Here is a 15837-nt window from a genome sequence, read left to right as displayed (position 1 = left end):
GTAATGTTTATAATGTAATGTTGGGACAAAATTACTAGTTATGTGTTCTAAAAATGTGTGACTCTTCTAGATCCAAATATTCCTCCCTCATGCGAAGAGTTGACTCATTGGAAAAGACTCTGATGCTGGGAGGGATTGGGGGCAGGAGGAGAAGGGGACAACAGAGGATGAGATAGATGGCTGGATGGCATCACCAACTTAATGGACATGAGTTTGAGTGAACTCCGGGAGTTGGTGATGGACAGGGAGGCCTGGCGTGCTGTGATTCATGGGGTCGCAAAGAGTCGGACACGACTGAGCGACTGAACTGAACCAAAAGTAAGGAAAAAGTTAGATAAGCTTTTAATTCTATAAGTCCTTTCAGAAATATGATCAGTTTGTGCCCTCTGGCTTATATCTACATAAAAATTTAGAGCAGGATTCTGACTGCATTTCTCTTAAAATATTATTAAAATGCATATCTCCTTTCTAATCACATCTTATAACTCTTATATCCTCATCAGGTTTTCAGAAACATTCTCTAGAGTATCGAATTCTCAATGCCACATTTATTTTTGCTGTTGCCTTTCTGGTCTAATTAAAATAAATAAATTTAATTAAAAAAAAAAGATTTCTCTGATAATGTTTGCCTACCATGTTGAACCAAACAGCTTTCTATTAAGATAATTAGGATTTGGACAAGCCTTTTAAAGTAATATTTAATTCTGACAACTTGTCTTTGTTTGATTACCTTTACCAAATCATATAACATGATGCAACACAGAATTAAATAAACAGCACTTATCACTTATTCACTTCAAATTTTGATGCCTGCTGGATATGCAAATAAAATAATATTTGCATGGTTTAATTATTGCTTTTCCTAATTGTAGTAGTCGATGTCATTTTCATCAAATAGCAATCAAACCAAATCCATAAACCTTAGAAAACAAAACATTCACACAAACATATACGATCTTGCCTATTTAGAGGACACAGAGGCCCCTGCAGCCCATGCATAATCTATGTTCTGTAATCTTCATCTCAGCTTTCTGTATGAAAGTGTCCATTAAGGAATGCAAGGATGGATCAGAGTATTATATTTATAACTATTTGGGATGAGTTCAATCATTTCAGCATAAAGCAGAATATAAAATTGGGAAAACGTTAGACAGTCTCTGATTTCCACAGGACAAGAAGGCAAGAGAGGCTTAGAAAAAATAATGCTAAACAGGATGCGAGGTGAGGGGCTGTGCTCTGGGGCAGCTGTTGCTCAGACAGTATTGTTGTTAGCATACAGTGGAGCACACTCTGCTGCAAAGAGCCTCCCCGTGCCCCTATATCTGTCTTGACAGAAATCCCAAGAAGAGTGTGACATGCCCACAGTATCCAGGTCTTTGGAAATGCCTCAAGACTCCCAAGCCAGAGTCAGAAATACACAGAAATAGCTCAGGTGACTTGCTCATTAGATGTCCTGAGGGGATGGAGTTTTCACAGCCTAGAGCAATAAACAACTGACTTCATCTCCACATTGAATGGGAGACTAACAAGAATAAATTATTATGGTTTTCCCATGCCTTCCAGTCCAACCAGTGCTGAGAGAATTTATTCTGAGGAAAAAGAAAACCAAATAGTTCTTTGGGAAAAAATAACAACAGCACTTGATCATACTCACCTAAAAGTAACTTAGGAAAATTTGATGTTTCAATATTATGATAATATACTATGGATGTGGTGGTAGCAACAAATCCCATCACCGCAGGCATGAAGAGGTGGAGATGCCTCGACTCCCGCCGTCTACAGAGAGTGGTACAGTGTCAGTGTCTACAGCTGAAGGTTCCAGACAGTTTCTCATTGCTGCTTCCAGTTTTTTCATTAAAATGCTCCCTTACCAATATTTAAAATGCAGAATGAGGTATTTTACATACAGAATGCTAAGAGAACAAATAAGGGAGACTACCTTGAGTGCTCAATCACTAAGTCGTGTCTAACTCTTTGTGGCCCCATGGACTGTAGCCCGCCAGGCTCCTCTGTCCGTGGGATTTCCCAAGCAAAAATACTGGAATGGTTTGCCATTTCCTTCTCCAAGGGATCTACCTGACTTAGGGATCGAACCCATGCCTCCTGCATTGGAAGGCAGATTTTTTTACCAATGAGCCACCAGGGAAGCCCAAGGAAATATAATTCTGCTGAAAGGGTTTATCCTAACATGGAGGGTTGGATAAATACAGCTAAACAAAACATTACAATGCTTACAACAAAAGCAAATAGATAACTATTCCTATCTTGAAGGGCAGAACTGCTGAAATAATTTAACCTAAAGCGAGTAAAAACAATAAACTGCATATGAACTCTACTGTATGTGAAAGAACATTTATTCTTGTGATAGTTTTCCCAAACGTTATGGTCTTCAATGGGTTTCCCTTGTGGCTCAGCTGGTAAAGAATCCTCTTGCAATGTGGGAGACCTGGGTTCGATCCCTGGGTTGGGAAGATCCCCTGGAGAAGGGAAAGGCTACCCACTCCAATATTCTGGCCTAGAGAATTCTAAGGGCTGTATTAGTCTATGGGGTCGCAAAGAGTCGAACACGACTGACCGACTTTCACTCACTCATTCATGGTCTTCAATGATTTCTCCACATTCATTAATTCATTCAACACATGTATATGTTTGTTGGTCCAGACACCGCATTAGATTGTGGGATACAACAATGAACAAGATAAGATACAGTGTCTGTGATCACAAAGTCTAGAGTCCACTGAGATGAACAACTGGAAACAAGAAATTATAACATAGGTGAAGGGACTGGGAATTCATGTAGAACTAGTGCCTGAGACAGAGAAAGCCCTGAAAGAAGTGACTTCTAAACTGAGACCTTAAGAATGAGGAACTGCTACTCAGAGGAAGGATAGGAAGACTGTTCCAAGTAGAGAGTCTAGACATGTTCAAGAGTTGTGGTTGCTGTTGTGTAGTTGCTCAGTTGTGTCAGACTCTTTTGCAACCACGGGGACTGTAGCCCACCAGACTCCTCTGTCCATGGGATTCTCCAGACAAGAATACTGGAGTGGGGTTGCCATTTCCTCCTCCACTGGATCTTCCCGACCCAGGGATCGAACCCACATCTCCTACATTGGTAGGCAGATTCTTCACCACTGAGCCACCTGGGAAGCCCATACATTCAAGGGTACTTTAAGCAATTCAGTGTGACTGCAAGGACATGACACTTCCTTCTGAGGGCAACAAAGAGCTTCAGTTAGATCAGAAATATGCCAGGACAATGTGCAGATAGCTCTCAATTCCATTTGTATTAAAAATGCCATACAGCTAAACATTTACATTTTCTCAAATGATTTAAATGTATTAGTACACAGATGATATCAAGAAGAAAGTAAGTAGTCTGCGAATGCGGGAAAGAGAAACAATTTAGGAAGGTCATATCAGAAGAGGTATAGCTGACAATGGAAACTGAAATATAAAAAGGAAGCCACTCATCCGGAAACTTGTGGAAGAGCACTTAATAAGCAGGGTATAGAATGGGCAAAGTTCCAAGAAGTTTAATGTCCCTTAAATAGAAAGTTTGAGTTTGGATATATTATGAAAGGCTTCATGTGCTGTGGTAAGGAGCTGAAATCTAGTCTTGCAGAAAACACAAATACTTTAACAAGGAAGTGGTACCATCAGATTAGGGTTTTAGAAACAGATCAATCTGGTAGTAGTAGTATGGATAATGGAGTTGGCAGGTAATGTGTGTCTGAGGTGAGAGGAGAGACACAAAGGAAGGACCGTAGTTAGGAAACTACAGGGAGAGGCCTGATGAGGGATGATGAAAGCCCAAGTTAAGCTTTGGCAGCAGTAACATGGAGGAAATAATCCCTTCGGAAAATGTCAACATGGACAGGACTTTTAACAGTGAGTATGAGTGTGATGGTGATGGCAATGGGGAGAATAATCCCCAGGGTGCTTGAGAAGATGATGGTACAACCAAATAAGATTTTGAGAGGAAAAGCCCATTGGAGAGAGGAAGCTAATATGTTTCAACAGGAATGTGTGGATTGTGAAGGTTTCTAATAAATCTGCAAAAGAAGCTGTCTAACAGCAAGTGTATGCAGAGATTTGGAGTCATGAATACTGACAAGATAATGAAAATGTGATAATATTACGATCATGTAAGAGTTGGCTTACAAAACACCAACTACCTCCCAGAAATAGTTCAAATAATCAAAGAGAAAAAATAGGAAATAAATATTTCATCAGTAAAAAATTTTAAATGCTTCTAATACTCTTTAATTATTAAAGAAAAGACAGAATTAAAAAAAATATTTAGAAAATTTTAAAATAAGCAGATTACCTGTGAAGGCCTATATAATGCAGTTTAAAACCATACCCAGAAGAAAGTTTGTAATCTTAAACAAATTCAATAAGAAATTATTATAATAAATAAATTAAGTAGTCAATTCAAGTTATCTTGAAAAAGAATAACAATCATCAGTAAGGAAGGCAGTAATGAAGGATTAATAAAGACAGCAGAAGCTACAGTAAGGTTTATGTTTATAGTATTTTTTTTTTTTAGTGATTTTTAACCATACTAGCACAGAGTCGGACACGACTGAAGTGACTTAGCAGCAGCAGCAGCAGTACTTTTTATTAAGATTCCTTTCATAGTGTTACTGCTCTCCTTACAAAGTAGTATAGGTTTTGAGTGGTGCCCCAAACTCAATTCTTTCCTTTAACCTCTCCTATTTTTTGTAGAAGGGAATGGCTATCCAGTCCAGTGTTCTTGCCTGGAAAATCCCATGGACAGAGGAGTCTGGCGGGCCACAGTCTACGGGGCTGCAGGGAGTCGGACACAACTGAATGACTAATACTACACTACACTACACTACTATTTTTAGAGAATAATTTGCAGACTTCGGTATTCTGGTATAAATAATCAAATGGTAGATATGTAGTATTGAAGCATATATATCCCATTATGGTAGAAAATCTTTAGTCAGGAAAGTTCAAGAGAAAACCAAAAACTATATATCACAGAAAACAATTTCAAAAAAGAGAAAATGATGGAAAATAAAAACCTAAATGAAAACACAGTAATAGTGATTTTAATGCACGCTTTTATCATTTGAAGAATAGTAAAAAATAATCAACACAAGGACTTGAATAATCCAATCAGTAAATTCTTAATGCTTATTAATTATATTAATTAACCAAATATTTGACTATCTTGAAAAATGCTAATAAATTCCCAAAGGCATTCATTTAACGAATGACATGCTTTAGTAATAAACTAATCAAATTATACTGAAGAGCAAACTAAAAATGATTCTTAAGCCTAGAAGGGTTTCTTCACTGGAATCACAAATTATTTAGACAGAAGTAAAAAAAGAGAACATTTCTTATGAAAACCTGTGTAAAACAGGATGTATTTCTGTAAAAAGAAAAATCAATAGCTTTAATATTTGTATTACTATTAATTTAAAAAATCCAATATTCAATTAGGAAAGTCTTTGCATTATTTCACTTATAGTGAAACTACAGTTAACATCTGTGGTATTTTAAGTAAAAAATAGTTCATAAAGTTTTGTTTAAAAAAAAAAGAAAGAAGGAAAGAAGGAAGGCATAATCAGCAGGGTCTTAATATAATAAGTGTGTTAAAGAGGAAAAGATACCCATGAAAGTGTCATTAATATTCTTTGGCATTCTTGTAGAAGCAGCTTCCATACTAGGACAAGGTAAGAGAGAAACCAAACTAAATCTTCCAGTTATTCAGAAATACTGGAAGATGTCTTTGTTTTTTTCTTCCCCCCTGGTCTTGCCTTATAGCTTGCAGGGTTCTTAGTTCCCTGACCAGGGATCGAACCCATGTCCCTGGCATTGGAATGAGAAGTCTTAACCACTGGACCACCAAAAAAGTCCCTGAAAGATGTCTCTTTAGGAGTTCTGGATGAAAAGGGCAAGGATCAGAGTCTGTAGCTAAAGAATGGGAGAGGCTACACAAGATCAAGAGCGTATTTCTGCTTGTTTTAAGCATGGGTCTCTTGAATCACTACTGCTGAGAAACAGGTTTCCCCCATAAGTATATGTCCTCATTATTATCTCAGCCTCTGTCCTAAAGTCTCTGAACCTACACATCAACCATGAGGCTGGAAAGGAGGAGCCATCTCTCCCTACTTGATGTCAACTTTTTAGGACTCATGGGACTTCTACTATCTTCCACTTTATACAAACACATAACAACATGGAGGGTCAGCCCATATGGTAAGGGAATTAAAAAATGAAGACTAAAATTGGTTATGCTAATACAACATACGGAGAAGGCAATGGCACCCCACTCCAGTACTCTTGCCTGGAAAATCCCATGGACGGAGGAGCCTGGTGGGCTGCAGTCCATGGGGTCGAGAAGAGTCGGACACGACTGAACGACTTCACTTTCACTTTTCACTTTCATGCATTGGAGAAGGAAATGGCAACCCACTCCAGTGTTCTTGCCTGGAGAATCCCAGGGACAGCAGAGCCTGGTGGGCTGCCGTCTATGGGGTCGCACAGAGTCGGACACGACTGAAGCGACTTAGCAGCAGCAGCAGCAGCAGCAATACAACATAGCATAAATATGCCAAAGAGTTGTAAGCAATTCTCAATAAAATAATGGCTGATAAGCTTCTAAATGCTTGGAGAGGAGACTTAGGGTCTTTAATTTTCCTTTTAATCAGAAACTAAGATGTGCACATAAATGCAAAGAACTATCATAAAACATTACAAAATAGATGGCTCCATGACAAAAGTCTCTAAGTTTCACTCCTTGTTTATTGCAACAGAAAAACATAAACAGATGTCAGGGGAGGTTCTTATTAGATAAGAAGAAAATGAGTTTTGAAGCTTTCATTTCATAGACTTTAAAGATTTTTTCCTATCAATTCTTCAGTGAAAGATACACCATTTAGCATAATTTCATAATCGAAGTTTCCCTATTACTTATGTTTATTTTCTATTATTATGTAATAAAAATATTATCATGCATTATGTTCAGCTTTATAAATAGAATTCATTACATTCTAACTGCTTAATATAAACTTCTTCTATAAGAAAGACAAAATTCCTTTAAAAATAGGGGTTTTATAGCAAATCATGATTTTGAAATAATTATGTACTCTGCCTCAATTTGTAGTCATATCCTCATTGATTCTCAGACTCTTTTAATGCCTGCCTCATCTATCTCTGCAGTTTTACAAAATAAATAGAAATATCTGAGAACTGGTTATATATTTATACATAAATATATTAAACTTGGATGACAAGGAAATCAAAACAGTCAATCCTAAAGAAAATCAACCTTGAACATTTATTGGAAGGACTGATGCTGAAGCTGAAGCTCTAATACTTTGGCCACCTGATGCAAAGAGGCAACTCATTGGAAAAGACCCTGATGCTCTTAAAGATTAAGGGCAGGAAGAGAAAGGGCAACAGAGGATGAGAAGGTTAGATAACATCACCAACTCATTGGATGTGATTCTGAGAGATAATGAAGGACAGGGGAGCCTGGCATGCTGCAGTCCATGGGATCGCAAGGAGTAGGACATGACTTAGCGACTGAACAACAACAACAACTATGCCAGTTAGAGCTGTATGTTAATACAGACAATTGTTCTTATCATTTATATTTGTTTTGAAAAATAAGATAATCATTGAGGTGTTTAAATGGAGAAAACTTTCTGCCAGCGCTATGCAGATAAAGAAACAGAAAGCACAGCAATGAGCACAAACCCCAGAGATCTGAACTTGTGTTAGCAGAGAAAGGATACAGTACAGAAAACACAGGACAATAGGCATGTGTATCGTATAAAATTGGTGACTGCTGTGGCGCCTAATAAGTTATAACCAAAAAGTTAAGGCTGACTTGGTACGCTCTTAGCTACTATCCATATCAACATTTCCACTAGGACAGCGTAATCCCATTAACTAAATGGAGTCACTTACGAATCTGAAACAATGCCTTCCGCTATTTCACAAACATGCACGAACAGAAGGGCAAATGTAAGGATCCATCTCAGGTTGTGTCCAGGAAAATGAAGCCATGTGTTGTGATGAATCTGTACCTTCGAGCTTTGACTCCCCCACCCTGAAAAAAGGAGGAAAAGGTAAAGAAATAAAGAATTAATTATAATCATGAAAATAATTTACATTGTGATATGCTTTGCAGATCGGGGAGAGGAGGTCCTAAAACCTTATTCCTTTCTAGGGTAGCAACATAAATCCTTCTCTATTTTCATTATGTTAAAAAAAAAAAAAGGAATAATTTCAAAGGATTTTTCCAAGCTTCCCTAAGCTAACACATCAACTTTGCTGTCTAGCTCAGGAATAACAAACTCTGGGTGACAACCTGGTTATTTCATGCTCATCACGATTCTTATTGACAGATCTCATTCATTCAAAAGAAAAATAAATTAATGATGATGTTAATAAAAGCAATTCAAAGTCTCAAATCTTTCAAAAGATGGGATATGTGGGAGGCCTAACCAAAAAAATAAAATGGTCACACTCGGTGACAAGATATAGGGCCCACTGGCTGTGTCAACTCTTACTCACATGCATGTCATGGAATAAAGATGATAACCCATGACTCAGCCAGCACCGTTCAATAGTGCTACTGATATTTTCTGAAAGAAAGCTAAAGCTTTGTTCATTGATGAGATTTTTAAGGAGGCTCAAGAACATTACCGGTTCACCCTTAGCTCTTCATTGAAGAAAAAGATTAAGTTACCAGATTATATGTTAGAAAATGTTGATGGTTTCCCCTCAAAAACAGCGCAATGCCAACTCATATATGGCGTGCTAAGACAAGACCCTACTTCTGTCTCTTGTCACCGCTGTTTTTGTTTTGTTTTCTCTCTCAATTTTTCAACTATAGAGAAGTCCCGTAAACTTCAAGAATGAATGGGGTTGGGAGGGATATGAGTGGTAAAAGTACTGAAGGAAGAAATTTCTGTTTCTGGACAAAACGGACCCCTGAAGCATTCTTTGAAAAGAATACTGATTCATCTCTAAATTGTTCCCAAAAGAACTTCATTATTTGAAAATTAGTTACATTTAACATATTTTACTATAATTTATGCTATTAAACTCTTCCAGGCAGGCTCTGGCTTTCTTTGCATCACTATAATTTTCCTTATACCTGATACTTCTTTGAGATTTATTTGTGATTTCTCACTAACCCAAATAGCCAAGATTATGAGTAGTCTGCATTTTTAGCCATTTCTCTTTGACAATGTTAATTTTAATTCCACTTGATTTGAGTACCCTTTTTGAAGAATGCCAGCTTCTGTGTTCCATGGCAGAGATGCAAACAACACTGCCAGAACGATTGCTCTCAATAAGTTAACTGGATGTCAAAAAGGAATTATTAACCATAGAAATACAACAAAAAAGAATGTTCTACTTTGGTAAGTAGGTTACTTACCAATGAACAATATTGGGAAAGTGATAAACAGCAGGAAGACATGAGGAACCAGGTTAAGGGCATCCACAAAGCAGGGATTTTGTAACACACCATCATAGATATTATAGGAAGAAATGTTATTACCGCAGAATGAAAGGCTCATTTCTTCTTATATAGTTCACTCTAAAAGGGAGAGAAAGGAAGAAAAACCTCTTACTACAAAATTCTCCTTCATTAAATTATAGCCTTGGTGGTGGTGGTTTAGTTGCTAAGTCATGTCCGACTCTTGTGACCCCGTGGACTGTGGCCCACCAGGCTCCTCTGTCCATAGGATTTTCCAGGCAAGAAGAGTGGAATGGGTTGCCATTTCCTTCTCCAGGGGATCTTCTGGACCCAGGAATCAAACCCGGGCAGACTCCTGCATTGCAGGCAGATTCTTTACCAACTGAGCTATGAGGCATATAGCCTTAAAGAGGTATTATTTCATAAAATTAACCCCCTTTATCTTTGTAGCTGAAGAAATAGGAAATCTTTGTGGTCAAAGTTATTTGAGAATTACTTAGAAAGGCCTTATACATCCTATAAGGTCCACTTGTCAATAGTTTTTTTCCTGATTAAAATATTCCATTTTAATTTGGAAAATACATTATAATTGATATCTACCAATAGTGCTACCTCCAAGGAGTGTTTGTCTAAATAAATTATCAAAAACCAAAAATGGCTGTTTATACAGAAAAAGGAGGGGAAGATGAAACTGACTGAAAAGTCAAAATGCTGTAATATCAAATCCTTTCCCATGGTCATTCATTGAAAATGCTTTCACAAACAACTTCAGCTGAACACAGTTTACTGCAGCATTTCATTCACTGCAGGAAACAGTAATACCAAGAGAGCAATGTGGAGTCCACCAGCATACAGCCTTTCTCTGAACAACAGTAAAATCAAGTGTTTAAGACCAATCAAATATAATTCAAGTGACAAGAAAATGAAACTACACAGGCCCCAGAATCAGACAATATTTTTACATGAAATGCACTCTACTCAGATTTTGAAACAAAGGATGCCTTTTAATTGGAGAGCTGTATTCCATCAGAGGAGACGTGGACAAGCTGGGAGAAGAAACAGAGGACAAGATCACACACGGTCATCTTAGCCATTGTGGGACACGGAGCTTCTACTCTGGCTTCTACTCGGAATGCAATGGAGCCACTGAGAGGGTGGAGATGAGAGGAGTGACAAGCTCTGACTTACATTTTAAATGAATTCTTACTACTGTGAAATGCCACCAAGAGTTTTAGCGTTCGGAAAACTTCCTATAATGCCTACCATTTATTTGTTGTTGTGGAGTCGCTCGGTCGACTCTGACTCTGCGACCCCATGGATGCAGCACACAGTGGACTGAGCGGTCCCCCTCATGGGCTGCAGCGCTATTTACTTAGCACCTACTACATTCTGCGAGCTTTGCATATACCATGTAAGCCCTCAGAACCATGAAGCAATATCTGTGGAGCTCATCGAATTTTACAGATGATGATATGGGTGTTCAGATGGGTTCAGTAACTTCCCAACCAGTAGAGTAGCTGGAATCCACACCCACGTGTGTCTGACTATAAACCATGTTCATTCCACTCCATCATATAGCTCCCGACTTATATTTTTTAAAGAAACTTCTTATCTATTCATATTAAAATAAGTAGTATTTTATGATTTCAACCTCCCTGGACTTTGTTTCTTTTCCATATTTATGTCACCCTGGATTCTGAATTAGATTATTCAAGGTTGGCAACGATTTGGATAGCTAAAGTGGTACCTCTTCTCTCTTCCCTTTCATTCATAATTGATTTAGCAATGGTCACGAATCATATAGTTTCCTAGAAAGAAACAAAGTGTGTTATACAGAAAAGATAGGCAGCAGAGGCAAACTATTGGAGAAACCAAATTTTAAACAAAATTTTTATAAAACATATGAATAGAAGAACTAGTTAGAAAGTCTGTGTGTTGACAGTCTGTCAATGGTCATATAGAATTCTCCTCATACATTATTTCTGGTAATACTTTTTTATACGCTCTCTAGTCAAGACCTTTTTTCATCTTTTTAAAAAAAATATTATATTAAAAAAAAAAACAACTCAAGATCAGCTTATACACTTGCCAAATCCTTACCAACTGTTAAGATTCTAAGCTTAATAAGAGAATCAAAAGGACTTGAGCTTTTAAAATTATCAATAAAATGGAAGTTCTGAGTTTTATAATTATATGTTGGATATTTTGGATAAAAATAGAGGAAATAGAAACAAAAAAATAGCTTGTAATGGAATTTTTAAGACTATTTCCTTTACTTAATAGAAATGATAAAAGGAAACTTTAAGCTTACTTAATCAAAAGGCACGCATAAACTGTTTCCTAGAACTGGGAAATTCTTTTTGCTTTTTTTTTCTTTGCTTACTTTTTTATTTTTTTTCATTGCATGTGCATGCTCAGTCCTGTCTGACTCTTGTGACCCCATGAACTGTAGCCTGCGAGGCTCCTCTGTTCATGGGATTTCCCAGGCAAGAATACTAGAATAAGTTGCCATTTCCTTCTCCAGGGGATCTTCCTGACCCAAGAATTGAATCTCTTGAATCTCCTGCACTGCAAGTGGATTCTTTACCTCCTGAGCCACTGGGGTTTCCCATTTTTCTTAAACTAGTTTTAAAATGTTATTGAAAGTTATAGTATTTCAGTGCTATATTCAATGTTAAAACTTGATATTTCATCATGATCATTAAGGCAGCTGCTAAAATATAAACTGAATTTGCAAAACATAGATATATATGTGTGTGTATATATATATATATATATATATATATATACACACTTAATTAGCTATAAGCACTGCCTGCCAGTTATCTAATCAATCCTGAAACCTACCAATTAAGTAACCTTTGGATAAATCTGTGTAACTGTGGAAAGAAAATATCAGAGAAGTACAATAACCTGAAAAAGTCCAAGAACATTTTGAGCCATGCACTTGACGTCTGGGACTTCAGGTATTAATTAAGTGTAAAAATATTTATTGATGCTGACCATGCAACTTGGGCACCAAGAATTCAACGTGCACGTGGCAGAAACAGTCCCTATGGTCTTAGGCTGTATAAATCAGACTAGATAAAACCCAAAAGGTCTTGGTATAATGTAAAAGTTATGATTCAAAAGATTGGGAAATACATAATGACATAATCTCACTAAAGTGCATATGGATAGAGTAAAAACTTTAGAATGCTGTTTTCCTTCTGCCATACTCTTAAACCTCACATTTCCCCTTGGCTCCCAACCTGCTCACTGCATCTCTCCTTTTGCTTTTTCTTCTGCCTCTTCTTTCATCCTCTTCCCCTTGCCCTTTAGTCCCCTCCTCCAGACACCTAGCCTGCATGTGGCACACTTTTAACAGCCAACTCTTCTTATAACTCAACATGAATAAAGACAGAGAAAAAGTATACTTATTGTAGACCTGTTGACATTATTTGTGTTCACCTGAGGCATTTTATTCAATCAGGATTTTTAAACTAATTCTTAAATCTCCAACTGTCATTCAGGGTTTCCCTCCTGGAACCCAGGTTAAGTTGGGGATACTTTGGAAAAGTATAAATTGCTGCTCTCCCCAGATAAATGCCCTCATGTGACACCCGACAGCCCCGCCCCTTCGAGCTTTCTAGTTCAGCCAACACTGACAGGCCCCAGCATCAAAGAGAAGAGAGAGAGGGAAGCAGGCCAGAGAAGAAGACAGGACATTCTTCTTCCCACAAACATAAACACACAGAAAGACGTTCAAGTGTTTATGACAGTCGATAGGGTTGGAGAATTTGACCCAGTGAACTTGAAACACAAACACCAAAAGTGAAACTCTGATTACAGGAATGGTCTGTAGAACAGCTCTTTCTACAGATCTTGGTGACCAAACGTAAGATTTCATGGATATTACCCTCAGTGTTCTTGTGCCTTGAAATGCATCTTATAAAGTTCCACACCCTCAGGACTGAAAACATTTGGATTCAGTTGATGAATATAAAATAAAGTGAAAACTAGCACTCTTCACTGTTCACCAGAAAACAGTATCCGTTCTGATGGAAGAGTAATCACAGAGAATTTAACAAGCTGGTGACCCCTGAAGAAAGCACACTAAATGCAATATAAAAGCTTTCATTCTCACACACAAAATAACTCATCCTTTACTTATTCAGAGATTAACCAAATTACACTGTAAGACAGAAACACGATATTTTAAAGAACTTATTCCGGGCTTTATCATCATCTCAGGTATGCTCAGGATTGGATCACTCAGGAAAATCAATGGATTTAATAATAAGTTATTTGAAGTTATTCAGTCCATGGTTTATAAAACATGAATTAAAAGATATTGGTCTATTTATCTATGAACTACAGAACCAAGCAGGAAATCATCAGCAAAAAGGACAGACATCTGATTTAGTGTCTGATCTCAACACACCCATCAAAGTTCTGTTGCACACCAAAGGAAATGTTGAAACTACTAAGTAGATAAGATTCCTTACACAGACACTCCAGTGGCCTTAAAAAAAAATCCCAATCTGTAGAAATATAGCAAGAAATAGATACCTTGGGTAATCGCTTGACGCTGCTTCAAACCCCCACTGGTGCACTTGCTTTACCTTCAAAACACCAGCTTCCTACTCTGTCTTTAAGTATAAATTTCAAAGCCGGACGCAGAACTCCTATAAAGCAAAGAGGGACAGAAATTAAGCAGAAAGTTACTTCGTGAACAAGACGGGAAATATCTAAAAGGAAAAACAAAACAAAACACAATTGTATTAACTTTTTGCACTTTATCCACTTGGTTTAAGCAGGAGCCGGCCAGAGTTCTCTAAGTACAGCTGGAAACCTGATCCCCACGCCCTCTCTTCCCCAGGGCTGGGGCCGGGTCCCTTCAGTCCTAGAAATAGCGACGGCGAAGCGCTGCGAGAGAGCGCGGGAGCCTTCCGCTTGCTGTTAGATCAAAATCGACAACTGAGGGTTATCCTTGAAACTCTTGAAATGAGATTTATGAAAAAGACACAGACTCACTCACCCCGAAGCCAGCGCTTTCCTTCCCCTGGCCGAAGCGCGCCGGGCGCCGAGCGGATTATTTTTAGGGCGGTGGGTGATCAGCTGCTGCCTCCTATCGAGTTTCTGGATTGCACACACTGCTCTGGGCTGGGGCGGACGCGGCCACTCCGAGGCAGGAAACTGAGCAGAAGCCCCGAGCGCAATGCCTGGGACTGGAGACCCTCCCCACCCCCGCTCGGCCCAGCCGTCCGCGCGCCAGCCACAAACTTGGGGCGCGCCTGACAAGGGCTTTAAGAGTGATGTGCGGCCCCCGCAACTCATTAGACACTGAAACTTAGAATCTACGATTCCGTTATCCCCAGATAACGGGTGTGGGGGGAATCACTAACCTTAGTATACCCAAAGTCACTTGCACTTGTAATTTCCCCCACCCTCTAGGCTCTGCGCGCGCCCTTTTAGCAACCACGTAAGGAAGCGGATTTGGGGGTTTCACTATTTCGCCTCCTGAGCTGATCGGGAAAATGAAGGGCTCACTTCACCCGGAGCAGCCGGCCGCCAGGCTGGATTCGTGCTGTGCGAATGTCTCGCCTTGTGAGGCGGGCTCCAGCTGAATAATTAGGGAAACTTGGTGTTCTGTGCCCGGCACTGCGCTCCCAAAAGGGAACCCTTAACCCTTGCCCCCCGAAACTGTGGCTTTTTCTTTCTACTGTTTTACAGACAGTTACCCTCACTCTTGCCCCCCGCCCCCGAGAGATCGCAAAGTCTCAAAGCGATCACGTGTTTAAAATACACTCACCCCACAAGATCTAACACCCCCCCCCGCCCCCCCACTTCTTGATGCAAGCGGTAAACTTTGTCCCAGGCAACCGTTGTAATTAACACTCGCTTTTATCAGGGGTCATCGCCCTGTCAACTTGAAATAACCATTGTTTTCGTCAACTGTTCTGATCTGATAAAGGACGGTCAGCCCGGGGTGGGAGGTGGCGGGGGGAGGGGTGTCGGGTGCGGGTGAGGGAGCTGGGGCCTCCAGGGCTCGGTGTGCGACCCCCGAGGGGCATAGCTCCAGGGCTGTGGGCAGCCGGAGCTGGTCCCCAGACCCGAACCCCAAACCCTGGCTACCGCTCCGACTCAGGAACAGAGCGTCCTATTTCCTGCCAGCCCCGAGCTTTCCCCCAGGGCGCCTCCCGCTCGCAAGGTCGTTGCGTCCCCTAGTGAAGCCTGGCCTCCGCCAGCGACTGAATCTGGAAGCCGCGGCCGCTACGGGTCTGCGAGGACTCGAGGGGCGGCGCCCGGGAGGGTTCCAGAGACTCCGGGCCCGCGGACTTTGAAAGCTCGGCTAGCGCAGCCTGAAGCTGTTAGCCCAGACG

At 39.6% G+C, this 15837-nt stretch overlaps 1 protein-coding gene across 6 annotated transcripts in view; it reads right to left on the bottom strand.

Annotated features, from left to right (window-relative positions):
• Positions 1-14554, bottom strand: part of ABCC9 (ATP binding cassette subfamily C member 9) — a 157307-nt gene extending 142753 nt beyond the window's left edge. For 4 of the 6 annotated variants that reach the window (XM_002687737.7, XM_005206965.5, XM_059887042.1 and 1 more), the window contains exons 1-5: positions 14493-14554; positions 14024-14139; positions 9431-9592; positions 7951-8092; positions 1655-1776 (exon numbers count right to left, since the gene is read on the bottom strand). In XM_002687737.7, coding sequence (XP_002687783.1) covers positions 1655-1776; positions 7951-8092; positions 9431-9572 — 406 coding nt within the window. In that variant the 5' untranslated portion in view covers positions 9573-9592; positions 14024-14139; positions 14493-14554. Of the gene's footprint in view, positions 1-1654; positions 1777-7950; positions 8093-9430; positions 9593-14023; positions 14140-14240 lie in introns of those variants that run through there. The other 2 variants (XM_005206963.5, XM_005206966.5) reach the window with 2 other exon arrangements.
• Between the last annotated feature and the right edge of the window lie 1283 nt (positions 14555-15837).

The sequence above is a fragment of the Bos taurus genome, chromosome 5 (assembly GCF_002263795.3).
Source record: "Bos taurus isolate L1 Dominette 01449 registration number 42190680 breed Hereford chromosome 5, ARS-UCD2.0, whole genome shotgun sequence".
Classification (NCBI taxonomy): domain Eukaryota; kingdom Metazoa; phylum Chordata; class Mammalia; order Artiodactyla; family Bovidae; genus Bos; species Bos taurus.
Note: the sequence above shows the minus strand (reverse complement) of the source record. Positions and strands in the feature narration are given on the sequence as shown.